The 27,313-nt window shown below is 39.4% G+C and overlaps 1 protein-coding gene across 13 annotated transcripts in view; it reads right to left on the bottom strand.

The window, feature by feature from the left end:
- The window catches only part of PLCB4 (phospholipase C beta 4), a 410,467-nt gene that overhangs the window by 41,784 nt on the left and 341,370 nt on the right, over window positions 1–27,313 (bottom strand). For all 13 annotated transcript variants that reach the window (XM_030821965.1, XM_030821969.1, XM_030821962.1 and 10 more), the window contains 5 exons: window positions 18,857–18,959; window positions 17,291–17,455; window positions 14,826–15,030; window positions 2,976–3,064; window positions 1,473–1,623 (listed from right to left, as the gene is read on the bottom strand). In XM_030821965.1, coding sequence (XP_030677825.1) covers window positions 1,473–1,623; window positions 2,976–3,064; window positions 14,826–15,030; window positions 17,291–17,455; window positions 18,857–18,959 — 713 coding nt within the window. The remainder of the gene's footprint in view (window positions 1–1,472; window positions 1,624–2,975; window positions 3,065–14,825; window positions 15,031–17,290; window positions 17,456–18,856; window positions 18,960–27,313) is intronic.

Below are 27,313 nucleotides of genomic sequence, written 5' to 3'. Positions count from 1 at the left end.
CCTGATACAGATTTGGTAATTGCATATTTCTGCCCAGATGTATCAGCAACAGCTTGACCTCAGTGATAAACAAGACCAAAATCATCTTCCTTACCAAAAGCAGCTCCTCTTCCTAACTCCTGTACTTCTCTCAATGGTACCATTTATCTCTGGGATCTGTCCTTGAAGTCTGAGTTACCACAAAGCCCCTTTCTGCCTAAGGCCCATATCCAAGCTGCTGACTTCTTTCTTTTCCTTTTTTGTTTTTTTTTTTTTTTTTTGAGACAGAGTCTCGCTCTTTCGCCCAGGCTGGACTGTAGTAGCGCTATCTCAGCTCACTGCAAGCTCCGCCTCCTGGGTTCACGCCATTCTCCTGCCTCAGCCTCCCGAGTAGCTGGGACTACAGGGGCCCGCCACCATGCCTGGCTAATTTTTTTTATTTTTAGTAGAGACAGGGTTTCACCATGTTAGCCAGGATGGTCTCGATCTCCTGACCTCGTGATCCGCCTGCTTCAGCCTCCCAAAGTGCTGGGATTACAGGCATGAGCCACCGCACCTGGCCTCAAGCTGCCAACTTATTTCTATTCTTCCTTCCTTTTGACAATTTCCAACTTAATCTAGATTTCCTTGCCCCTATCATTCATTAAACAGCCCTTTACTTCCTGAGAAAATAGACTACTAGATCTTAACTAGGCATGGTTCCAGGGACACACTGATGATGAGGTGTGGTCTCACCTGCAATAACCTCTTTCTCTGGTTGTTAATACTTTATTAACACAATGTGATAGGTGTGTTATAACAGAAGCATGAGTATCATAATTCTTACCTTGCCCTTAGCGTGCCCACTTTCAATGAATTCTTCTGCCAAGACTATAATTTTCTTAAAACACTCCTTTGACTCATTTCCCATGACCTTCCCAAGGTGACCCCAGAATTCTTTCCAGAACAAGAAAAATGAACTCCTTGCCACTCCCTATCAGCATTCTCCCTGCCCGCTTTCCCTCAGTAAGGAACGGGCACCATCCAATCAAAGGATGTTTGGCCAATTAGTATGGAAACCAATTAAAATAACCAGCACAGTTGTTTCCCTATATACTGGCTGAATATGAGACACGTGATTCTTTGTGATGTCACCTCTTAATGATCTTTTGTTTCATCTACAGGTAACCACATGGAATTGGCCTTCAAATACTTATTTGATAATTTTACAAACAAATAATCATGTTTCTACTTATGGGGGAAAATTATCAGTATGAGAATTTAGAAATGTCCAATAGGAGTAACTATGTTGGTTCATGAGCCCACGGCCTGTCCAGATAATTACCTATGGGAGGGTCTGGAAGAGAGTGGGGATGAATTAGTTAACATCACTGTGTAAAAGGTTCTTTCCCACAAATAACTTCGAATTTATATATTTCCTAAAGCTATAGATATTGTACCCTGTGTAATTAAGGTGGGTGCAGAAGATAAGGAACCCAACTGCTCTCTCTCACCTTTCTTGGCTTCCACACCAGAGGCCAGGGCAGCCGTGGTTGTTGGTCTGAGTTCAGAGCTACTCTGAGGGGTCACATTTGCTTTGGCGGTGTTGGCCTTTCCTTTCTTGTCATTTTTGGAAGTGTCACTGGGCACATCGGCTATGTCACTCTGGAACAGAAACATTTACATTGACCCAAATGAATGTCACTCAAGGTCAAATATCTTGTACATTCTTTATTTTACTGAATCCAGTAAACTTCTACCATACTCTTCCTAGACTTCTACCCTCTTAAAGGCAAAGGATCCAGCCAAGGAAAGAAGATCCAACTTCTTAACAAGCAGAGAATACTTTCTCTTTTTCTACCTATTGGAGAGATGCTACATCCATTCCAAACTGAGGAGTCTGGTAAAGAGAACATTTAAAAATAAAGAAACAACCCACGTGTGCACTGGAATGGGAGAAGGTTGGGATGCAAGGCTGGCAAACAGTGAAAAATCAATAATAAATGCATTTTGGCTGGCCATGGTGGCTCACACCAGTACTTTCAATGCTTTGGCAGGTCAAGGTGGGAGGATTGCTTGAGGCCAAGAATTTGACACCAACCTAGGCAACAGAGTGAGACCCTGTCTTGACAAAAAAAGTAAAAAAATTAGCCAGGCACAGTGGCATGCATCTGTAGTCCCAACTGCTGAGGAGGCTGAGGTGGAGGGATGGCTTGAGCCCAGGAGTTTAAATTTATAGTCAGCTATAATCACACTACTGCACTCCAGCCTGGGCAACAGAGCGAGATCCTATCTGTTAAAAAATAAATAATTAAAAATAAAAAGCAATTATCATTAATTCACTGAACTGGGTTAACTGGTATTTCAGTGTATCACAGAAACATCCTGTACAGTACAGTTTGAATATCCCTTATCTGAAATGCTGGAGATCAGAAATGTTTTAGATATCAGATTTTGGAACATTTACGTATACATAATGAGGTATCTTGGGGATGGGACCCAAGTCTAAACAGAAAATTCATTTATGCTTTATATACATCTTATACACAGCCTGAAGGTAATTTTATACAATATTTTTGGTAATTTTGTTCATGAAAGAAAGTTTATGTACAGTGAACCTTCAAAAAGCAAAGGTATGACTATCCCATGTCAGCACTCAAAAAGTTTTGAATTTTGGAACATTTTGGATGTTGCATTTTTCTGATTAGAAATGCTCCACCTACATTTTAAACTTTCCCAAAAGCATAACAAATGTTTTGAATTTTCTTTCTAATGGGGAAGGGGTCCCCAGATGTGAGTTAAGCCACTGATGATGAAGTGGATTTTTCTGATGGCAGTCACATTTTATTAAACATGCCACACTTTTGTAGAAAGTTAATTATTGTTGAATTGATGAGCTCAGTTTTAAAAACCCTCCTTAAATTTGCTAATTCATTACTTTGTCTTGCTTTTATAAACACTGTTTGATAATCAAACTCCCACAACTTGGCCATCTTTAATCAACCACTGCTACTTACAGTTTCAATGCCCATAGCTCTCATTTGGTCTGCTCTCTTTTCTGTAATTGAGAGAAATTTCTTTGGATCTGATAAAGCATCCACAATATCTAGGGGAAAAAAAAAACCCAATGAGCTGTTAATTCTCTGTTTTACTGAAAATATTCAAGAAAACTCTGCTTAATAAACTACAATCCTGGATACCTGTTGTGCTTTCAGTTAACAATCTTTTCCTAGGACATAAGACACACTGAGGAAGGCACAGCTAGTCGCAGAAAACAAGAAAGGAGTAAAAGCAAGGGCCAAATACCAGATGATTTTTTTATTTAGTTTTTCCTGATGATATGAAGGAGGCAAAGTGTCAGGACAAACTGAGTGAAGTGTGTGGGTTCTAGACTGTTTCTTCACTTGTGTGTGACTTTCAGCAAGTTGATTAATGTCTCCCCAGCCTCAGTTTCTTTATCTGGAAATTAGGGTGGATACCACCCGCCCTGCAGAATAATCATGATAATTCAATGAGATGATGAACATAAAAAGTACCTGAGGCATGTAGGTCTTATTTTTCGATACAGAAGGATAATACATATTCAAAGCCAATTTTGGTTCCGTGGTAGACAAAATGAAATATTTCCCTAGTGTTTTCTCAGGTATAACTTGAACTTAAAAGATAGTAGAACTTCATATTTTATATTAATGCCATTTGAAGATTTCCAAGTACTTTCAGAGTTTCATATAATTGCGTACAATTTACTCATACTATAGAAGGCAAAATTATTCTTGTTAACTCGAAACCATCCTAATTTATACATTTTAAATACTGTGTAAGTTCGCAAAGTTTTCCCTAACAGAATCGCCTTCCTAATTACAATCTTAGGATAATTCTTAAGATAACATTCTCAGTACACGGGGCACATAATTCTCTCGGTTTCAATTTTTTTTTCTTTTCCTTTTTGTAACAGAAAATAACATTTGCACATGGTTGGCCAGACGCAGTAGCTCACACCGGTAATCCCACTACCTTGGGAACACAAGAAGAGTGGATCACCTGAGGTCACGAGTTCAAGACCAGCCTAGGCAACATGGTGAAACCCTGTCTTTACTAAAAATACAAAAATTAGCTGGGCTTGGTGGCGCACGCCTGTAATCTCAGCTACTTGGGAAGCTGAGGCAGGAGGATCACTCGAACCCAGGAGGCGGAGTTTGCAGTGAGCAGAGATCGTGCCATTGCATTCCAGGCTGTGTGACAGAGTGAGACTCCATCTCAGAAAAAAAAAATAAACAAATAAAATAAAATAACATCTGCACATGGTAAACATTCAAATATATAAAATGAAAAGTGAAGACTTTCTCTCTTGCCAATCCTACGCCCAGAAGGTAACTATTATTATCCACTTATTGTATCCTTTCAGATATTTTTTAAAACTCCAAATGGGTTCATAGTTTTCTGCACCATTTTTTAATGTCAAATATCTTGGGAAACATTCTCATATTGGCAGTATAGCTCTAATACATTAATTATAAGGGTTGCTTAAACTTTCCATTCTCTGAATGGCGATAATTTCTTTAACCAGTTCCTATTGGTAGACAGTTTGTCCTTCCAGTTCTTCGCTATTAAAGTATTGTAGTGAATGTCTTTGAACATTTCATAGCATACCTCTACATATATTTATAGAATAGATTCTTAGACGTTAGAATGATGGGTAAGAGTATTTGTCCTATGGTAGCTATTGCCAAATTGCACCCCACCGAAATTGCATCAACTTATTCTCCCACCAGTGGCACGTGAGAAGGTCTGTTTTTATCACCCATGATCCCTAAGAACTCTCTGCCTCTCAACAGCAGCTGTGGAAAAATTAGTTCTTAAATCTTGCTCAGGAAAAAAAATCACAGACAATTATTTTTGGAAAGTTAATATTCTAGGAATTTATTTATATATTTTAAACTCTTTTTTATAAAACATTTCAAGGCTGGGTGCGGTGGCTCACGCTTGTAATCCCAGCACTTTGGGAGGCCGAGGCGGGCGGATCACAAGGTCAGGAGATCGAGACCATGGTGAAACCCCGTCTCTACTAAAAATACAAAAAAATTAACTGGGCGTGGTGGCGGGCGCCTGTAGTCCCAGCTACTCGGAGAGGCTGAGGCAGGAGAATGGCGTGAACCCGGGAGGCGGAGCTTGCAGTGAGCCGAGATTGCGCCACTGCACTCCAGCCTGGGCGACAGAGCGAGACTCCATCTCAAAAAAAAATAAATAAATAAAAATAAAAATAAAAAAATAAAAAAAAAACATTTCAAGTACACACAAAAGTGGAGAGAACAATACAATAACCCCTCATGTATTTATGATGACAACCCAACAATTATAAACATTCGTTTGCCACATTTCCTTTATATTCCTTTCATATTTACTCTTTCCTCTCTGTTGAAATATTTTAAGGTGAATTCCATATACCAGAACATTTAATTCCTAATAACTTGCCTCTGCAGCTCTAAATTTAATTTGGAGCCAACCATTCCAATGCTATATCGAACAAAATGGGCATAATTCTTTACTATGGTATAATGCACAGCCCATCTTAATATTTCCCCTATTTACAGTTACACTGTTTGAATCAAAGTACCAAACTTCACACTATGTCTCTGATAATTATGTCTCTTAAGTCAATTTTAGTCTAAAGAAATCCCTCTTGACATCTTTCTTTAAGGATACTTCTAGGAGGTGCTGTGACTTTATATGCATCACATTGAGGGACATAAAGGCTGGTTGTCCCATTTGTGATGATAAGTTCCTCAAGTAGGCTCAGGAGGTGGCAGCTCGATCTCTACATTCATACTGCTGCTATCTCTCTTCACAACCAATCAGTGATTCTCATGGCAATACTTTGGCTCCCAACACTACTTTTAATGGTGCTGATGGTGCTGACATCTCTCTTCAGTCCGTAGTATTTGGAGGAGACACAGGGTCTACCTCCATTGCTTAGAGAGGGAATGCAATGTTCAGAAGACTCCTCTGATGCCAATTCACGTCCTTTCTACTCAGCATCCTTCTGCCCTGTGGTCACTGGTCAACCATGAGGTGATGCTATGTTAGGAGAACCACATGGCTTTCTCATCGTCATCAGGATGCCATGAAGTGGGCATGATGAAGGTCCTTCAGCACATGAAGACACAATTTGATGAACCTAGACTTTTAGCACAACTCTTTGTGCCTGACTCCCAAATGCCTCTTCCTGCCACTTGTCCACACCATTATGTGGCAGAGTGAGGTTTAACTTGTATCCATTAAACTTTTCTGCCCTTCTTTGGAGGAGATATACTTGGTCTATGCTTCTCTGTACATTCCCACGTTGGATATGTTTTGCCAAGTATCCAATCCCAATGGCACATTTCAGTGATAACACACAGGACTGGGTGGTTAGGAAACAAATACTCGCTAATTTTTAATGACATATAATCAGTCTAGGGGCCTGAAGAGAGTATATGGCATTTTTGAGGAGTAACTGGTAGTCTTTTCCATAGGAATAACAAACAATACTTGAATTACTTAAAACAAGTTACAGAATCAATAAAGCAAGACATTAAAGAATCAATAAAGCAAGATATTAAATGATCCTTCTATCCTAACCAAGCATTTTTGTATACTTTTGTGTCATTTTTGCACATGAATACATATTTTCCGTGATTTATTAAGAGGTATATAACCTGCATTTTCATTGATGCATTTATCTGCATAGTTCTGAAAATTATTTTTAGTAAATGGGTAATGTCACATTGATTTTCTATATCAAACTATTCCCCACTGATAGATACTTATATGGGCTTTCAACTTTTCTATAAAAAGACGAATTTAGGAATATCTTAGTACAAAAAATGATTTCTTTGTCATTTTATCAGAAAGTTAATGGTTTAGTTAAATAATATAGCACTTTATATCACTCATATGCCTGATAGGCATTTCTAACAAAATTTATTCTTAATAAGCTTTAAAATAGTTATTGAAGAAGGATGAATGGAAAGACTACTAAGAAAATAAAGCAGAGGCCGGGCACGGTGGCTCATGCCTATGATCCCAGTACTTTGGGAGGCTGAGGTGGGTGGATCATTTGAGGTCAGGAATTTGAGATCAGCCTGGTCAACATGGTGAAATCCCATCTTTACTAAAAATACACACACACACACACACACAAATTAGCCGCTTGCGGTGGTGCACACCTGTAATCCCAGCTACTCGGGAGGCTGAGGCAGGAGAATTGCTTGAACCTGGGAAGTGGAGGTTGCAGTAAGCTGAGATCATGCCACTGCACTGCAGCCTGGGTGACAGAGCAAGACTCTGTCTCAAAAAGAATAAAAAATAAAAATTAAAAGCAGAATTAAGAGAGTGGAGTAGGTTGAATAGTGTCCACCAAAACTCCTGTGTACCTAGAACTTCAGAATGTGATGTTATTTATAAATAGCGTCTTTGCTTAGGTTTTAGAAAAGGACTGAAATGAGATCATACTAGATCAGGGTGGGCCATAAATCCAATCACTAGTGTCGCTATAAGAAGGGAGAGAACATGGAGTCACAGGGAAGGCCATGTGACAACAGAGGCAGAGACTGGAGTGGTGCATCTTCAAGCCAAGGAATGCCAAGGACTGTCTGGAGCCACCAGAAGCCAGAAAGAGGCAAGGAAGGATTCTTTCTGAGAGCCTTCAGAGGGGGCATGACCCTGCCCACCACTTAGTCTCAGGCTTCTAGCCTCCATACATCTCTGTTGTTTTAAACCACCCAGTTTGTGGTTATTTGTTACAGTAGTGCTAGGAAACTAGGGCAGAGGGAGAACAAGACAACTGTACACTTGACTGCCAACAGTAATTGAGGGGAAAAAAATTCACTACTTAAATTCTTGGGTATGCATCTTCCATAAAAAGTCATGTGCTTAAGTGTACAAAGCAGGCTTTATCATTAAGACTATGGAGGGTCCAGCAGCCCCTGGAGACCTCCTGCTAAAATACCAGTGGTTTTCCTCCTGTTTATGCAGCAATGTCTTGGTCTCAGCTTCTAGGGCTGATTCTACACAATCCTGACCTAGCTGAATCCACATATTGCTTGTTTGTCACAGGCAAGCTATCTGAGGTGCTCTCATCAGCCATCTGCTATCGGATTATGTAGATGTCACCTATATGATATAACAAAATCAGAGCCTGCTGAAGATTTATCCATTAGCTGGATAAATACCATTATTTAATCTATCTTGAATTACCAATATTAACAAATCTAGACACTATTAGGAACATAATGATGCCAGATCCTAACATCCTGCCTTATTTGGGTCTTATTTTTTGAAACATCTTATTTGAGATGTTTTATTTGCAGTTGGATGCTGCCTTCACCTTTAAGAAATTACAATATACAATAATGCAATATAATGTTCTTGAACAAAATGCAACAAAAATATGAAAAGTGTAAAGTAAGGTTTGTTCAAATGAAATCAGATAAGACAAAAAAGAGATTACAAAAGGACTAAATGCCTTGAGCAAGGCTAAAGTTAGCAGGCTATTTGAAATGGATGCTTCATTCCTAGCAATTTCAAATAGCAAACTAGATACTTCTAGGACAAGCATGTCCAACCCATGGCCCACAGGCCACATGTGGCCCAGGATAGCTTTGAATGTGGCCCAACACGAATTTGTAAACTTTCCTAAAACATTATGAGAATTATGCACAAACTTTTTTTATTTTTATTTTTTTAATTGTATGTTTTGTTTTTGTTTTTTTAGCTCATCAGCTATCGTTAGTGTTAGTATATTTTATGTGTGGCTCAAGACAATTTTTATTCTTCCAATGTGGCCCAAGGAAGCCAAAAGATTGGATACCCCTTTCTAGGATGTCTAATTGGGTCATGTGGTGGCATGTGTTCTTTCTGTAGCTGGAGTTATAGATCAATGCAGAAGAATGGCATTGGAATACTGGAGACAGTTCTGACAAAAATTCTCTGCCGAAGTGCAAAGGGCTCAGCATTAGGGAGCGAAGGCCCATCTTGGCACCTTTAAGAGAATTTTTCATTGTAATTCGGTTTCTCCACTGGCCAGAGGCATATACATGTGAGACATACGGATAGGTAGATACGAAGAGTGCTGTCTATCAAAAAAGGAAATTGATTTTTAATAGCCACATTTAAAATAATCTGTAATCAGAGAATGAAAAGCTCTACCTCAAGTATCTCATACTTACCTACTTGCATAACTGTACTTGGAAATGGTATTTATTTTTTCCTTGCCTCAGCCCAAAAAAATAACTTGAGGAAGTGGTTAAATAAATCTGGTATGTTCTTGGCCAAAGTTTTGCATATTCAAGTAAACCCAGTATCTTTCTTTGGTGCCAATATGACATTTCACTTGGCCTCCTCCCTTTTATTGGGGAATACTGTGGCTGCCTATTTCCCATATAGTTTAGGGTTCCACAGGATAAATCACTGAGGCAAGAATTCATTTTCAATGCTGATCAGCATCCACTGGCAGGTGAGTAGGCCTTGTAGCGGGGAGCCACATTGTACATCTAACAGGGTAGAGATGGATGCATGCAAACTCCTGACTCTGCAGAACCCACGAGGGTGGCCTAAAACACCCTAGATTCTTGGAGGCCACAGCAGGGGCTCCGGAACCTCTCTTTTTAAAAAGAAACCAGTCTGCTTTTTCTGATTTGGTTCTTTCATTAAGAGTTAACTTAAAGCTTTACTCATGTGTATTTTTAAAAACACCATTTATTTCTGGGCATAATGCCATTTCCATGAAGCTGGTCTCTCCTAGTAAAGACTTTCCATGTATGCCCTGCTTTTGCCCTCCCTTCCTCCCTCCCATGCTTCCTGACTTTCATATAGAGTTGAAAGCATCAATTTAGGTGTCTCTAAGAATGGAAATGAAGATAGCAGTTCCTTAGTACAGACTTCCAGATGCTTATTGACTTTTCAGGAGAACTTGGTTGATTTTTGTTTGTTTAACCAATGCTTTTCAAATCATTGAGTGCCTCAGTGGTGAGCACTGCCCATGGCACCTACACTCCCCCTCCCCACCCCTATGTGCTCACTCCTGGCCCAGGTTCCCTCCCGTTCCCCTCTACTATTTCTAACTTACCAAGAGGTACAGGCAGAAGAAAAATACTTGTTCCCCTATCAGCTGCAATGTGGTGCTGATAAAGAAAGGCAAATCCCAAATCTATGATTTTGTCTTAGTCCTTTGGGTTCCTACCAAAAGATTAAGCATTTCTCAAACTGCATTTCCTAGAATGGTAGAAAATACAATAGGTGCTTGGGCAACAAGATCCTGTGGTCAAATAAGATTGGGAAATGCTCATGTTCTCCCCCTCCTCTTGGGCATTCACCATACATCCCAGGAGCCATGCAATAGATAAGCCTGTTTAAATTTGCTTAGTCTAGCAATCTCCAATGTATTTTACCATAATCCATCCTGCCCCCTTCCCCTCCAGAGCTTTTCTTCTTGAAGTCTGACTAATATTTTCTGTAGCTCAGAAAAGTCCACAAGAAAGATATCGTTGTGAATATGCAACTGGGTTTTTCAACAAATATTTAATAGAATACGACATTTTAGCACCCATAAATAAGAGGACACATGGAACAAGTTTAAATTGCATCAGGAAGTCCTGAGATTATTTCCCAGGAATGGCATCTTAATTAAGAACATTCTTCCTTTGGAAATATCTGATATAAGAAACAGCCAACTATCTTTGCAAAAATGGTTGGAAAGCAACCCTATGAAAACCCTGGGCAGAGACCCAGGATGTATTTTTAATCATAGGGAAGGTGGAAAGGGGAAATGTACAAAGAAATAGAGGGTCACTTCATCTTCCCTGACATAAAATGGTTGTAGAAGAGGAGGCAAAATTTATGGTTGCAGAAGTAATGATCAGCACTGCCTGAGGAATAAAGCGCTGGGAGGCTCATGAAACACAGCTGGGAGTGACATTTCGATACAATGCTGAGGCTCCATAGGTTCCAGAAGCAAAGCATCAACTCTCTTATTTGCTCTCCTCCCTATCATTCAGTAATAATAAAATAAACACAAGCGATAAAACCCACCCAAAGCAACAGTGGGTGAAAAAGAAATATTGACCCTCGTTTCATTGCCATTAGCCCTGGAACTGCTTCCTGTCTCCAACAGCAGTGTCTAACCATGATAAAGCCTTGCAATGGGCAAATGCCATCTATGGTGGCGTTGGTACCTACAGATAAAGCAGCAAAGATAATCCCAACACTCGGAGTCTCACTGGATTTGACAAAGGAAGAATGCTCCTAGCACCCAATCTAGTACTTCTATTTGTGTATGACAGAGGGAGTAAAAGACAGGGTTGTTTTTCTTTATGTTTTGTAGCAAAATAATATTGAGGAAATTAAGCCAAGTTTTCATGATTCATTCCTAATCATCTGTCCTAAATGTTACCTTTTTTTTTTTTTTTCCGATAGCAGACTGCATTGTTGGACATTTTGCATCTGGGTTGCTTAGAAACAGCCAGGAAGTGTTCAGAACTCATGGTAGCCATCACTGCTCTGTTATTTCTTTGTGTCTTTTGGGAGTTATTTTTGTTGTTGTTTTGGAGACATTGCTGTCACCCAGGCTGGAGTGCGGTGGCATGAACTTGGCTCACTTCAACCTCAGCCTCCCAGGTACAATCAATTCTTGTGCCTCAGCCTCCGGAGTAGCTGGAATTACAGGCATGTGCTACCATGCCCAGCTAATTTTTGTATTTTTAGTAGAGACAGTGTTTTGCCATGTTAGCCAGGCTGGTCTTGAACTCTTGGCCTCATGTGATCCATGCACCTTGGCCTCCCAAAGTGCTGGGATTACAGGCATGAGACACCACGCCTGGCCAGTTTTGAGAGTTTTTATGCTATAGAAATGAGAAGGAGAAGGAGAAGGAGAAGGAGAAGGAGAATGAGTTGCACTCAAACTCCTGCCTCTGTTTCCTGAGGGGCCAAGGAAGAAAACTTCAGTGTTTATCCATAGCTAAATTATGGCCGACATAAAATGTAATCCTATACAGCTAATAAAAATATAAAAATATTTCGTGACATGGAAACATATTCTAAAAAAATTAGAATTCCAAATTAACAGTATAGCAAGATTTAATTTTATTAAAAATAAAACAGAAAAGGCCAGGCACAGTGGCTCACGCCTGTAATCCCAGCACTTTGGGAGGCTGAGGCAAGTGGATCACCTGAGGTCAGAAGTTCAAGATCAGCCTGGCCAACATGGTAAAACCCTGTCTCTACTAAAAATATAAAATTAGCTGGGCATAGTGGTGCATGCCTGTAGTTCCAGCTATTGGGAGGCCGAGACAGGAGAATCGTCTGAACCTGGGAGATGGAGGTTGCAGTGAGCCGAGATCGTGTCATTGCACTCCAGCCTCGGTGATAAGAGCAAAACTCCGTCTCAAATAAATAAATAAATAAATAAACAAACAGGAAAAAATGAGATTGGAAGTAAACAATAGCTGTTTCTGGGCAGTAGATTTGTGAGTGACCCTTATTTGATCCTCTATGTTCTCAGAATTGCTCTCTGATACATATTTTAGCTACTTAACTTTATTTATAGAATAAACCTGCTATGCATATTTGTGGAACAAAGTAATCAAAATCCACACTATCTTTCTTTAGCTAAATATAAATCTAATGATGTATATTGATGAGTTTCTTTTTTTTCCTAGAAAAAAAAAACATTTTTTTTCTAGAAAATGCTGAATGTGATGGTGCTGAGCTTCATTTTGAACTTGTTCCTGTGGAATGAACAGGGAATATCAATACTCCAGGGAACACAGACTCTATAGATTTCCTACCTCACTGGCTCAGCACATAAACACACTCAGATATGAATGTGGAAGGTTGGCTAAACAGAGAAAATATAAATACATTTTGAATAAGTCAAGAAGCTATAAAGAAGATCACAGATTTGGAAAAAGACAGTTCTCATATTCTTCTTCTGTTATCTACAGGGAAGACCCTGACACCTCATAATGTCTGTCCCTGGTTTCTTCACATATAAAATAAATGACCAGAGAATTTTGAATAAATTGTATATGAATATCAAATCTGGTTAAGGCATTGACTGCAGAATCTCATCAATGGTACATAGAAATTTCAAATGCTTCTGATAAAAAGTAAGCAGCCACAATGATATGTTAGGAAAGAATACTGGCAGGACTAATATTAAAGAGATTAATTTGGCTCAATACTTAAATACAACACGGGTAATAAGCTATATTGTAAATACAGATGTTTCTGCAGCACAGATCTCCCTATGCTTACATCCATCTGAACAACTTCATGCTTTTAGATCTCCTTACATAAAGCTCTTGGCATAAAGTAGAAGCTAAACAAATGATTTCTCTCCCTTTTCTATTCGAGTGGCTTAGTTCCCAAGAATGAATTAGAGTTTCAGTGGGAAGTTAACCCATGCAGAGGCAAAACTTCTAAATCTTCCATCATATGGGTTTATACAACTATTTCTAAAATGTATGAGGTATTCCACAGTTCCTGCTTTCTAAGCTCACGTATGTGGAGTATGATTTAACTCATCAGCTGATACCCCATGGCCACCACCATGCTGTGTTGCAGGGAGGTTTCTGAGGTTTGCCACGGGCTGCTGCTCCTAAACCCACAACTTGTCTCCAGTGCCCCTTTCTGAGCCTCTTACCCAGCCTCACAGCATCCCTTTCCGGGCTTTTTATGGGTGATTACCTCTATTACTGTATGTTGTAGCTTCTAATGTGTTTCAATTTTTTTTATGAAAGACAAAGGAGAAGGAGGAAGGAGCCTGGACTATGAATTTTGGGATGGAAAAATCCTCATGGCTTATGTTAATTTTTGACTCTGATATTAGACTGTTAAAGTTGTGGTTTAGTTGCAGAAAATCTGCCCTCCAGAGAAGCATGCACTACTAAAAAACAAACAGCAAAATTATCCCATATTCCCCAGACAAAATATTGATGTGTTCCAGTAAAGTATAGAAATTATATCTGTATCTAAAGACAACCCCCCTCCACCCCCATGCGCTCATACATTTCTGAGCCTTGCTATGTCATGTACTCTAATGATAAGCACCTCACAATAATGCTATGAGGGAGGTAGTTATTATTATCTTCACTTTGCAGGGGAGGAAATGAAGGGTTTGAGAGGTTACATCCTCTTCCCAAGGTCACCTAGCCAGCAGTGGAGAGTGAGGATTTGAAACCTTGGCTAATCAGATGCTGTCATCCTGCTATACTATTTCCTTATGGTTCAACAGGCTGGCAATATAGAGGATCTTTGCTTTCTTTTAATGTTATTGGCTTAGATGGAGGCCATAAAAAGTTAACATGTTTGCATGTAAGCAAAATCCTATGACTTAATCTAGCTTTGGATTCCTCCCATTGATTACCTTAAAGCATGTGGATTGATGACTGGGATTTTTTATGAAATTGAACTTTCTTATGGATTTGGAAGAAAATTCAGGCATGTTGATAGCTGAGTTCAATTTAAATTTTTTAGCGATACTATTGATATCTATGGTTTCACCTTATTTATGTTTTTTTCCCCTAGTCTGATTGTCAGTATAAATATACCCTTCACAAAATGTGTTTGTAAAAATTGATAAACAACATAAAATTATAGTATTTTAAAATAAGAAAGGACTTTAAAGATCATCTAGCTTTGCACTTTCATTTCTTACTATGAAACCTAAGGTTATGATGCATTCTTGATGTATTCAAGGTAATCAGGGTTGGCAGCGTTAGCAGGAATAGACAGTATAATCATTGTTTTTTAAAGCATGGGCAAGATGTTTTATAATCTTATAATCTAGGACCTCATCTATATCATATTCTGTACCCAAATGTTTATCTTACCTCCAAATCCATCAGGCACATATGTTTTAAGAACAATATTGCAGAAAATTGTTGGCAGTGATAATGGTTTATTTCCTTCGTTTCGAAGGGAAATGTGTCGATATCCTGCCTGGAGGCCATCAAGCGGGAGGATCCTCTGGCCAATCAGCTTGTTGTTATCATCATACACAGCTATTCTCAAGACAGCCAGGTCCGGCAGGATCACCTGCAAACAGAGAACAGGACTTTCACTGATTTTTCCAATGCAGTGCCCAAGAACCATGACTCTAAGGAGTGTGGACCAAATCCATGCTGTTGTTAAATGTTCCCTGATGTTGAAAGTAAGTCCATGATCAATCTGCATTCCCCAAAATGCACTGCATGAGCTGCAGTGCCCAAGATACTGAAAAAAGCAATTGGGACATGTTTCCTGGAAATTATCTCATGAAAAATGTTAGATGAAATGAATGTTAAAGATTACTACTTCAACCCTTGTGATTGATCCTTGTCCCCACCCATATAATGGATGAGAAATAAAGCCACTTGCCTTGATCTTAGAGATATCAGTGACAGAGTGGGGCCTGGGAATTGGGGATCTTGAGGTCTAATCCTGTGACCTAATATCTAGCATGCTCCTGACATCTATATTTGTTTGTTTTTAAGAATACGAAAGGTACCTCTGAATAAGTGCTTCATGCATAAGAGATAACTTTTATATATAAATTTGGGTCCTCCTTATTTCTTGTACTCCTCAGTTTCCATCAAATGTTGGGATGTTAAATAGAGTAAGATGCGGCCGCTAGAAACATTAACATACTTTGATTCTAAGACACCTACTACTGCCATCCCCAAACTGAATAAATGAACATAAAATCTGAGTTCAGATGGCAGAAACCTGATTCAGTTACAAAATAGCAATATTACAAAAAGGTTATCCAATGTGTTTAATCAGGAATGCCTTTTTACTGGCTAAAAGCAACCAGGACATCTTGCTTGATCTAAATGCTAGGTTTAAAGCTGGACAATGGACTCGTTGCCTATTTACATCTGGAGGCTCTAATTTAATTCCAGCTTATGAAGATGAAGAGGAGAAACCATGGTAAATTAGCCAGTTTCCCTCTCTCTTGCTCCTTATGCAGTGAATAGAGGCTTGGGCTTTGCCATTCTTGCCATGTGAGATTAGTGAAAAATACAACAATGACAAGAAAGAAAACAAAGTTTTTAAAGCGCTTGCTAGCAGTGAAAAAAACGATTTAACTTCTGAAGAACAGAGAAGGACTCAGAATTGGCATCTTGTTTCTAGTGCCAGAACTATTATATATAAACACTAAGTTGGGTATTTTCTCATTCATCCAAAACAAAGAATGCCTGAGTCAACTTTCTCAGCTTCTAGAAATGTGATTATTCACTAGGCCAAAGAACACTAGCCATACTGGTAACGGATCCAGTTATAACAAATTGGAAATACCAGGGAAGGAAAAAACCAAATCACAGCTGTGTATGTAACTTACACCATATCCTGACGGGGCAGAGAAGAAGACAATGGGATGCGAAGGTTGCGTGGATAATGGGATTCACATCCCAGGGTAAACTTAAATGTCAAAATGGCCTGTTTCATCAAACCTACACTGATCTCCCTTCATTTGGTTTCTGTAAGCCAGTTACTCTATTCTGAAATGGATAATCCCTATTTTGTTAAGGCAAGAAGCCAATTATCTGTGTTGCATGATGTACAAATGGAGCGGAACCAGCTGGAAAACTTGTGCCTAAAGAAGCAGCAATAAATCATTTTGATTAGGATAACAGAGTAAGTAAGAAAGGAAAGTGAACATTCCTGGAGACAGCACTGCCGGTGTGCGGATTTTCCACTGCATCTTCAATAGACAAAAAATAAACCAAGGGAAAAGGTGAGTAAGAGATTAACAACTGAATATTAGAGAGAATGGCTGTGATTCTTTTTAGGATCCAACACACAGTATTAGGAGAAAAAAATAAAACACTAACAACAGTACAAGAAGGACAAGACCTGCAAGTAGGCAACAGGTATCACTCTTTCTGGAGAGACAGGACCATGCCAACTGACGCATGTAGTGACATCTATTGACCTAAATGTTGGAGTGCAGCATCTTACCTGACTACTTGGCTAAAGGAATAGTGTAAGTTACCAGTAACATCCAAGGTAGGGAAGAACTCTGTAGTGTACGATGGTGTCCACCAGCAAAGACTCATTCTAAAAGATGGTAAACCCAGAGCTGAGGCATTGCCATGCAGGAGATGGGCTCTTCCAAGGAGGAGAGGAGAACCAAAAGGAGGGCAGGCCAAATAGAACCAATGATCCTATGACAGCTACAGAAGTTAGCCATTAGAAGAAGAGAAAAAGAAGATGTTGTCGGTTGAGTAAGTGCCCCTGTATCATGTAGCGTCTGTGAACTAAAACATGGTTCCCAAGTTATTAGAGTAAGTTTGACATGCTAAAAATGTCCTACCTTCCGAAATACGAATGACTCCTCATTGTAAACTGGATTGAGTCCGTTATTCATAACCATGCGAGTTCGGAATTCCTTACGTATGGTGTCAGTGGGCAACCCATACATATCTACTTCTACATAGGTGCCAATTTTCTTATCTGATAAGAATTGACCTGATATAACCTGTAGCAGCACAGAAATAGAGCCAAGAGAAGTAAACTCTGTGTAAGCATCAGTAGCAAAAAATAATCAGGAAGTAAGAAATTCTGTCTTTTGGGTGGGAGCAGGAATTTCAATTATCTATGGCAATAATGTATTTATTCCTATCAAACCAAAACATTATTGAACAACTACTATAGGCAAAAAGACCCCAACTGTTTCAAGCAGATGTTCTACCTTCTAGAACTGTCTAGAAAAAAACAAAAAATATATATGAACCATAATATAAATAGTGTCCACGGCCTCTTCACCTCACCTAAGTGTCTACATTTATGAAATGAAGTGATGAATTTAGGTACGTCCTAAGACCATTCATAACTCTGAAATTCCATCATGCCATACTTATTAATGAATTCTTTTAGAAGTCTTGAAAAGAGACACACAGAAAAGTGAAGCTAGAATTTGTCTGTTGTTACTGATATTGACACTGGCCAGGTAGGACAGTTTTACATATTTCTAAAGACCAATGAGTCTATCTACGATAAAGCTATGGAGAGACGATTTTTCATTTAGTGTTTAAATGACTATAGCCATTTATTAGAGTTTTTTTGTTTACATTATTTTCTAGCTAACAATTTGAAACAGCTTTTTTGTGGTATATTTGACAAACAATAAATTATATGCATTTAAAATATACAATTAGGCTGGGCACGGTGGCTCATCCTTGTAATCCCAGTTCTTTGGGAGGCTGAGGCAAGTGGATCACCTGAGGTCAGGAGTTCAAGACCAGCCTGGCCAACATGGTAAAAACCCATCTCTACTAAAAATATAAAAATTAGCCAGGCGTGGTGGTGGGCACCTGTAATCCCAGCTACTCGGGAGGCTGAGGCAGGAGAATCACTTGAACCTGGGAGGTGGAGGTTGCAGTGAGCCGAGATCGTGCCATTGCACTCCAGCCTGGGTGACAGAGTGATACTCAGTGTCAAAAAATAAAAAACAAAAAAATAAAATGTACAATTAGGTCAGTTGGGGCATATGAGCACATCTGTGAAACTACCTTCATAATTAAGATGATAAACATTTGTATCATCAACCGAAGTTTCTTTGTGCCCTTTTGTAACCCATTCCTCCCTGCCCTTTTTTCAAGGGCCAGCACTGATTTAATTTCTGTCACTATAATTTGCGTTTTCTAGGATTTTGTATAAATGGAATCATGTAGCAGGTACTTTTTTGATGGTGTCTTTCACTAAGTAGCTAATAATTTTACTAGTGAAAAAATGTGTCTCATTTTTTAAAAAGGGGGTGGAATCTTAAAGTTGTGAGTAGCACATGGATCTTGCAATTTAACATTAAATATTTTATAATTTCTTTCAAGGACCACTTGCATATACATTTATACTACCTTGTGATGACCAGGGGCCTTACCTGCACTGAGCAAGTGGCTGCAATAACGCCATCAACAGGAGTTTCAGAGAAGGGGTCAAATGTTCGATCAGGCCGCCTCATGAAATCTGGTTTGAGAAGGTACCTGGTAGGACAAAAGCACAGAAGTTTATTAGTAGGTTTTACAAAGACTAAAACACTCGCTAGTTGAAACAATGGCTTCTTCCTTTTCTCCATCTGTAGCACAGGAGCTAGGCTTTCAGGCAGAGGGTCCTAAGGATGGAAAAGAACGTGCTCGCCCTTATGGACAACCTTAAAGAGCCGCAGGCTCAGTGGCAGGCTCAGTGGTATCCAGGACTTCCTGATCCTATCATTTTCTCTGGAACTTTTTTATTCCCTGGTCCCCTTTAAATGCTTTTCTTTATATGTATAAAATAAAATGCAAAGAATAACAATGAAAGACCAATTATATTAGCTATAGTTATCAAAATATAAAAAATACGTAATAGTCTATCTCTGTATTAATTGTACTTTTAATAATGCATTAAATTATAAGATCTAATGGTAAGATCTAATGATGACAATAATCTCAAAGCACAAAAATATTTTGAGACAGCTGTAACAACAGTAGTGAAAGATGACAACATCTGTGATTTACTTTGGTGAGAGTGTCACAGGTACCACTAATGTGACTGTGGATTGTTGTCTACATTCACAATCAAAGGAAATTGGCATTTCAGCTAGAGGTAGGTGAAAATAAAAATAAATTATTTCTGCATTTCTAGTAGAAACAATGAGGCAAGAAAATGAATTAAAAGGCATCCAGATTGGAAAGAAGGAAGTAAACCCATTTCTAGTCACAGATGACATGATCCCATAAATAAATAAATAAATAAATAAAACTCTAAGGAATCCGCTAAAAAACTATTGGAATAAATAAATTCACCACTATTGCAGGACACCAGATAAACATACAAAAATTCAGTTGTATTTGTATACAATGACAGTGAACAATACAAAAATGAAATTAAGAAAACAATTCTATTTAAAATAGCAGCAAAATATAAACCACTTAGGAATAAACTTTTTTAAAAAAATAAGTGCCTACAGCTTGAAAACTACAAAACTATGTTTAAAAAAATTAAAGAAGAGCTAAATAAATGGGACGACATCTTGTGTTCATGGGTTAGAAGACCATATTGTTAAGCCGGCAATATTTCTCAAATTGATGTGTGAATTCAGTGTAATCTCTATCAAAATCCCAGCTGACTTTTTGGTAGAAACTGACAAGCTAATCCTAAAATTCATATAGAAACTCAAGGGATCAAGACTAGCCAAAACAATGTTAAAAGAGAGAACAAAATTGGGTGTCTCACACTTCTTGATTTCAAAACTTATTACAAAGCTACAAGATTTAATCAAGACAGTCTGGTACTGACATAAAGAAAAACAAGTAAATCAATGAGAAAGAATCAAAGTCTGTAAATAAATCCATGTATCTATGGCCAACTGATTTTTGAAAAGGATGCCAAGACCAATCAATGGGTGAAAGAATAGTCTTTTAAATAAATAGTGATGGGATAATGGGATAGTTGCATGCAAATAAATAGATAAATAAATAAAACTGGATCCTTACCTTATACCATATACAAAAATTAGCTCAAAGAGGATAAAATAACTAAATGCAAGAGCCAAACTACAAAATTCCTAAAAGAAGCCATAAGGACAAATCTTTATGACCTGAATTTGGCAATGGATTCTAAACATAATACCAAAAGCACATGCAACAATACATTGGATTTTCTGTTGAAAACTTTTATGCTTCAAAAGATACTATCAAGAAAGTAAAAAGACTAGCCACAGAAAGGAAAAAAATTGCAATTCATATATCTGATTAGAGGCCTGTATCTAGAATACAAAAAGAACCACTCATCTAGTTTAAACAATGGTCAAATGATCTGAACAGACATTTCTCCAAATAAGAAATACAAAAAACCAAAAAGCACATAAAAAGATGTCTAACATCATTAGTCATCAGAGAAATGAATATCAAAACCACAATGAGATATCACTACACATACACTAGGATGACTATAATTAATGGGTCAGATAACAATAAGTGTTGACAAGGATGTGGAGAAATCGGAACTGTCATATGTTGCTAGTAGGAGTATAAAATGATGCATTCACTTAGAAAGACAGTCTGGCAGTTCCTCAAAGAGTTAAACATAGAGTTACCATATGACCCAGTAATTCCATTCTTATGCATGTAACCAAGATAAATAGAAACATATATTCATAGAAAAACTTGTATATGAACATTCATAGCAGCATTATTTGTAATAATACAGAAATGGAAATTACCCAAATGTCCATCGATGAATGAACATATGGCACAAAATATGGTATATCCATATAATGGAAAATTATTCAGCAATAAAAATAATAAAGTATTGATACACGTTACAACCTGGATGAACCTTGAAAACATTATGCTAAGTGAAAGAAGCAAGGCACGAAAGGCCACGTTATATAAATTCATTTATATCGAATGTTCATAATAGGCAAATATAGAGACGAGGGTAGATTAAAATTCCTATTGGGAGATAAAAGCTAAAAGATACAGATTTTGAGGTGATGAAAATGTTCTGCAATTACCCTCACTACACAATGTCTGCCCCTCATGTCCGCTGGGTAGTGGTCATATAATCATAGATTCCATAATTTCCCTGAAACTTGTGTCGAAAAACTTAAAAAAAATTAAAAAATTATTAGAAATAAGTATAACCATAGATTTAAAGAATCCATACTATGAGCAGTACATCAATGAAAATGAAGGTACTTTTTTCCAAAAGTAAAGGTTTGCTTTTAAATGTAAAAGAATCAAAATTATGGGAACTCAATCTCTTATTTTTCTTAGAAGCATAACTTTTATTAATTTCAAGTCTAGATGATGTCAACTTTATTATCTTTTAAAATACAACCCAAAAGGGATCTTGAGTCATTATATTTTTTCTTTAAAGTTTAATGTCACTTTTCTTAGTTTTGAAAAAGTCACCATTCATTGTTATCTTCTAAGTCTGAACAAAAAGAAAGTGTTAAAAATATTCCCTTACATTTGATAATCCAAAAAGGAATCTTTAAGAGACAACACTGATTTTTTACCAAGAATATAGAAATTTACACAATTGTTGAAATGTTAAAGGTGATTTTGAACACTCTTGTCTCCAAGAGAATGCAACCCCCAATATTAATATAAAAGCTCTCTATATAGAAGAGATTATCTTCTGTATTCATGGAGTTTTAGATTTGTAGCTTTTTTTGTGGCTAGAGTTGGCAACTAGAAAATATGATGACACAGCAAAAGGTAAAGAATCAGAATGGAAAGTAGGTGAGTAGCTACAACACTAGGCCTGCATCTCCGAGGGAAGCCCACCAGCTTTCTCTGGAAGGAAAACCGACACAGACTGTGAGGGGAGGTAACAATGGTGGTTCTGGCTTTCATGACACAGGCAGCATTTGGACCCCAGCTGTGGCAAATGAGGGACTCTGCCTCCTGAGGAAGGTCGGGACTTGGATGAATACAGGACTGGAGTCACCTTTCCAGTTCTGAATCTCCTTGGGAAGTGAGTGTCCAGAGATTCCTCACTTTCCACAGTCCTTTGTTAAAGACCAAGAGCCCTTCCCACCCATCAAAATAAGAAACGGGATCACAATGATGTCTCAGGGTCAAAAGCATTCTTCCACATCCCCCCTTTCAAATCTGCATAGAACACTCATCTGTGAAAGAGTGAATTGATCCACAATGAGAAATGGCAGGGGAAAGGGGCAAGAAACCCATATCCAATTCTCCAAAGCAGGCATGCTCCGGTGAAATGGGTTCATTTTGTATACTTGAAGAGAGTAAAACAGAGTATGCAGAAGCTTGTCAGGACCGTGAGATAAGCCCTGGCCCAGGATAGGACACTTAGCAAGCTTTCTTTGAAGGTCAAAGGAGCATCTGTTCTGGGTCCAACGCGGTCTGAGAGAGCAGCAGAGGTTGCCTCTCACATCCCTGGTGGCTGTGAGGGTGCAGGGACCTGGGGTATTGATAGGGAAGCTGAAGCCAGAGTCTGGCACCAGAGCTGGCTATGTGGTGCTAATTGTGCAGTTGTACAGGGCCCTGAACTCAGAAGGGCCCCATGCTTGGTTTAATGCTCTGCATCCACCACCCTAACTTCTCAGGAGCCCTTCATTTTCATTCTGCATTGGGCCCTGCAAATGACATAGATGGTCTGTTTGGTGCTTTCTGGTACAGAAAATGAACTCATTCCAGACATCTAGGTCTGTGCGGTAGGCACAGGCACAAGGCTAAAGCCAATGGCAAGGCAGAGATCCAAGGAGTCTCTGTGGACTGTGTAGGGCCTTGGAAGGCAAGAGAGGGAGAGAAGAAGGGTTGCTGACCAGGTGGGGGGATAGGAGCCCCAAGAATGGGAAAATGGGGTCATAAGGAAACGCATCCTATTTCATCATACCTAAGATGCCATCAGTTGTCCAACATGCCATTATTTTATTTAGCTGCAAGAAAGCAAAATGGCTGCTGATGATAACTGCAAGTTGCTATGCTATACAGTATCCCCCTTTATTTGCAATTTCGCTTTCTGAGGCTTCAGCTACCCCTGGTCAACTCTGTTCCAAAAATATTAAAATAGAACCTAATATAAGAGTTGGAAAATAAAAATTTGAAATAAAAAATCTATTTTAAAAGATAGAAAACCCAATAGGAAAATGAGTAGAATATCCAAATAGCCAATAAACATAAAAAAGAGAAAAAATTGAGATATTTTGAGACCACATTCACATAACTTTTATTACACTATATTGTTATAACTGTTCCATTATTAGTTATTGATGTTAATCTCTTCCTATGCCTAATTTATAAATTAAACTTTATCACAGGTATGAAATGTATAGAACCACAATATATATAATACATGTTGGGTTTGGTGATTTCAGGCATCCACTGGGGTTCTTAGAACATATGGCCTGTGGACAAGGGAGAAATGCTGTATAAAAACGGCCTCTGAAGCATAAAATGTCATACCATTTTGATATCAATCACCCACTTTCCTATGAAAGCCTAAAAATATTTTAGATATTAATTTACACTATTTTGTTTCATTTGCAATTAGGGAAATGTCTTCCATTTTTCCGTCTTCAAAAACGAGACCGTTAAAAGCGCTGCTCACTTTCCTGGTAACATTCACACTTATTGGGCCCAGTGCTGCGCTCTCCCACAAGATCAGCCAGGGAGCACAGAGCGTTTTCCCAGGAGGGTTTCTGACGTTTTGCTACAGTCGCTAGATCCTGGGGGTGTTTGTGTACCTTGCACACTGATGTTCTATATAAAACAGGCATTCTTTGCCTCCACAGGCCTAAAGGGCACAGAATGCCTCTTTAACTGCCCCAAAGGGGCAGTTTTTAAAACTCTTTGCAGGTGGTTCGGAGAGCCACAAGGGTGACGCAGTGAGAACCATGCAGTGCCCGAGCACCAGGGACAGGAGCTCCTGTGCAGCACTGGGCCCCACATCTACCATCACCACGGAACACAGAGGCACGCAGGTGAGGGCAATTTCTTCTCTTTTCCCTGCCAGGGACAGCCTTTGCCACCAGCTGGGTGTATGGGAAGGGGAATTAGGAGATTAAAGAGTCAACAGCATGGCTAATACTTTATCAAGCTGGGCTGCCCCACTGCACGGGCTATTTTTCAGCCTTTCTGGTGAGGTGTATGCTTTCAGTCACATAGCGTCCAACACATCAGCACAGAATTCAGGCTAAAGTAGCAACAGTATCCTTTTCTGTGAAGGTATTTTAAAATAAATGAACGCATTTGAAAATGACCAATGAGGTAGGGCATAGTGGCTCCTGCCTGTAATCCCAGCACTTTGGGAGGCCAAGGCAGGCAGACTGCCTGAGCTCAAGAGTTCAAGACCAGCCTTGGCAACATGGTGAAACCCCATCTGTACAAAAAATACAAGAACTAGCCATGTGTGGTGGTGGGCACCCCCAGCTACTTGAGGGGTGGAGGAGGGAGGATGGATTGAGCCCAGGACGTCAAGGTTGCAATGAGCCACGTTTGCACCACTGCACTTGAGCCTGGGTGACAGAGCAAAACCCCGTCTTAAGAAAAAATAAATAAATAACGGTGGAGAGAGTGAGATGCTGCACATGCTAATGATGGCTAAGCAGAAACTCTAGAAAAAACAAACTGAACATAGGTTTTTTTTTTTTTTTTGAGATAGAGTCTCGCTTTGTCGCCCAGGCTGGAGTGCAGTGGCGCGGTCTCAGCTCACTGTCACCTCTGCCTCCTGGGTTCATGCCATTCTCCTGCCTCAGCCTCCCAAGTAGCTGGGACTATAGGCACCCGCCACCACACCTGGCTAATTTTTTGTATTTTTAGTAGAGATGGGGTTTCGCCATGTTAGCCAGGATGGTCTCAATCTCCTGACCTCGTGATCCGCCTGCCTCGGCCTCCCAAAGTGCTGGGATTACAGGCATGAGCCACTGCGCCCGGCCGTCAGGACTTTTTTTTATACAGAAACAATTCTACTCCCTGCATCAGGCCAGGCTGCCAGGATTCCTCATGGCATGTTGGACAGCTGATGGCATCTTAGGTGTGATCGCTGAGGTGAGTGAGGGAAGTGCTTTAAGCATCACTGGGCTGCTGCAAGTTTCCAGAAGTGAGCACAGCTATGCCCAACGGGTCCTGTAAGAGCCAGGAGTGCCAAGGCTGCCTCCCTGGGGTCCTTAAAGGATGACTGAACAGAGCACTCATTGAATTTTGCAATGTCTGTGTGTGTGATTGATCACGAGGCCTTAAGCTTTTCTTAAATCTCACTTTTGCACAGAAACGTGCAGTTCCTGAAGTACTTTCGTACACATTCATTCAACCTGGCTGAGCTGTCATAAACTGTTAAAGAAAAGAAATGTACCCAAACGCCTGTTAAACATGGTAAAGTGGACTTTATTCAAAGGGGTAGTGAGCCGTGGCCATAGGCGTAAGGACGCAACTCTGACCCCAATAAGCATACATGGAAATTTAGAACCAGGGAGTAGGGTGAGCGCCAGCAGATGGAAAATTACTATGAGGAAACATCAAGGATAAGGATTTCTGGCCAAACTGACTTGATAGGATTATTGCTGAAGGCAGGCCAAGGTGACAGGATATCCAGGGTGGTCAGATACCAAGGGCTGGGGATTTTCACTAAACTGAACTAGCATGATTCTCGCTCAAACTGGATTCCACAGGGACTGAGAGGGAAGCCCAAAGGTGGGTCTCATCAGAAAGGACTCGGTTTTTGTCAAAGGACAAAGTCTTTTTCAGTTCCCCGTTTTGTTCAAGAAAAAAGACATTTTGTTTTTACTTTGAATACAACAAACCCTGTGCAACAGGTGTCACCGTCTTCATTTTATCAAGCAGAGAAGAGAGGCTCTGAGTCTACCACACCTGCTCTAGGCAATACAGCAAGAACTAGGAGCAGCTGGGAGCTGAGCTCAAGCCCTGATCTTTAGACTCCCAGCCTAGGGATTTTACTCACAGTCCAGGGCTGAACCCCTGGGACTTGATGCCTCGGCCCACTACTTGGGAGAGGAGGAGGTCTACGAAGCAATTTATGTGCAAAATCTCCAGGGTTGGAACACTTGGCATTAAATAACAAAATTGCTTTCACAAAATTCTGAAATATGAATTCAGATCTTTCTCTTCCCAACTACACAATTTTTTTTCTTCCAAAGCACACAGCAGAGGAAAATGTAGGGCATGCTCCAGGTATGTAAGTGGTGGGTGATTTGGGGAATAGCATGGTCACTGTGTGTGCAGCCACATTGGCAGAGAACCATTCACCAGGCAGGCAGAGGGAGGCAGTGTGCAGGCTGAAAAGCCATTCCTAACTCACAACTGCTGAAAAATGTTATCTTGACTGGCAGTGTTCAGTGATAAAAATTAAGACATCCAATCAGGTGAGACACCATGAAGAAATTCCTAATAGCATCATTATGACGGGATAGTTTTCCATTGGATTCCTCTAGAGGCCTTTGGGCAGCGGTCTGGAGTTATTAATATTTACTTGCTTGGGGACAGATGCATGAGGCTGAGGTGGGGTGAGGGGATGACCACATAGTTTTTTTTTTTATCTCAAGATAATTCTAATTTTATATTTTCATTTAACCTTCCAGTGTTTCCACGGAATTAACATTTCCTATTTCACTTCTTGGTTCACAGTTTTCAAGAGTGCTATTTAAGGAAACTAGGACAATATTCACAGCATTATTCTTTGATAACTACTACTTACAAGACACAAAAAAGAATCAATAGAGGACAAAGGTTTATTTCCAAATGAATGAAATTCAGCTTGACATCCACAACTTCATTACATATGAAATTAACTTCATTACTTGATTTGTCCTAGGTAAAACGCACATATTTAAGGCCTACATCTCCAGTTAACGTCCAAGTGTGCA

This window comes from Nomascus leucogenys, chromosome 11 (assembly GCF_006542625.1).
Source record: "Nomascus leucogenys isolate Asia chromosome 11, Asia_NLE_v1, whole genome shotgun sequence".
In the NCBI taxonomy this organism is placed as follows: Eukaryota; Metazoa; Chordata; class Mammalia; order Primates; family Hylobatidae; genus Nomascus; species Nomascus leucogenys.
This window is presented reverse-complemented; position numbering and strand designations above follow the sequence as displayed.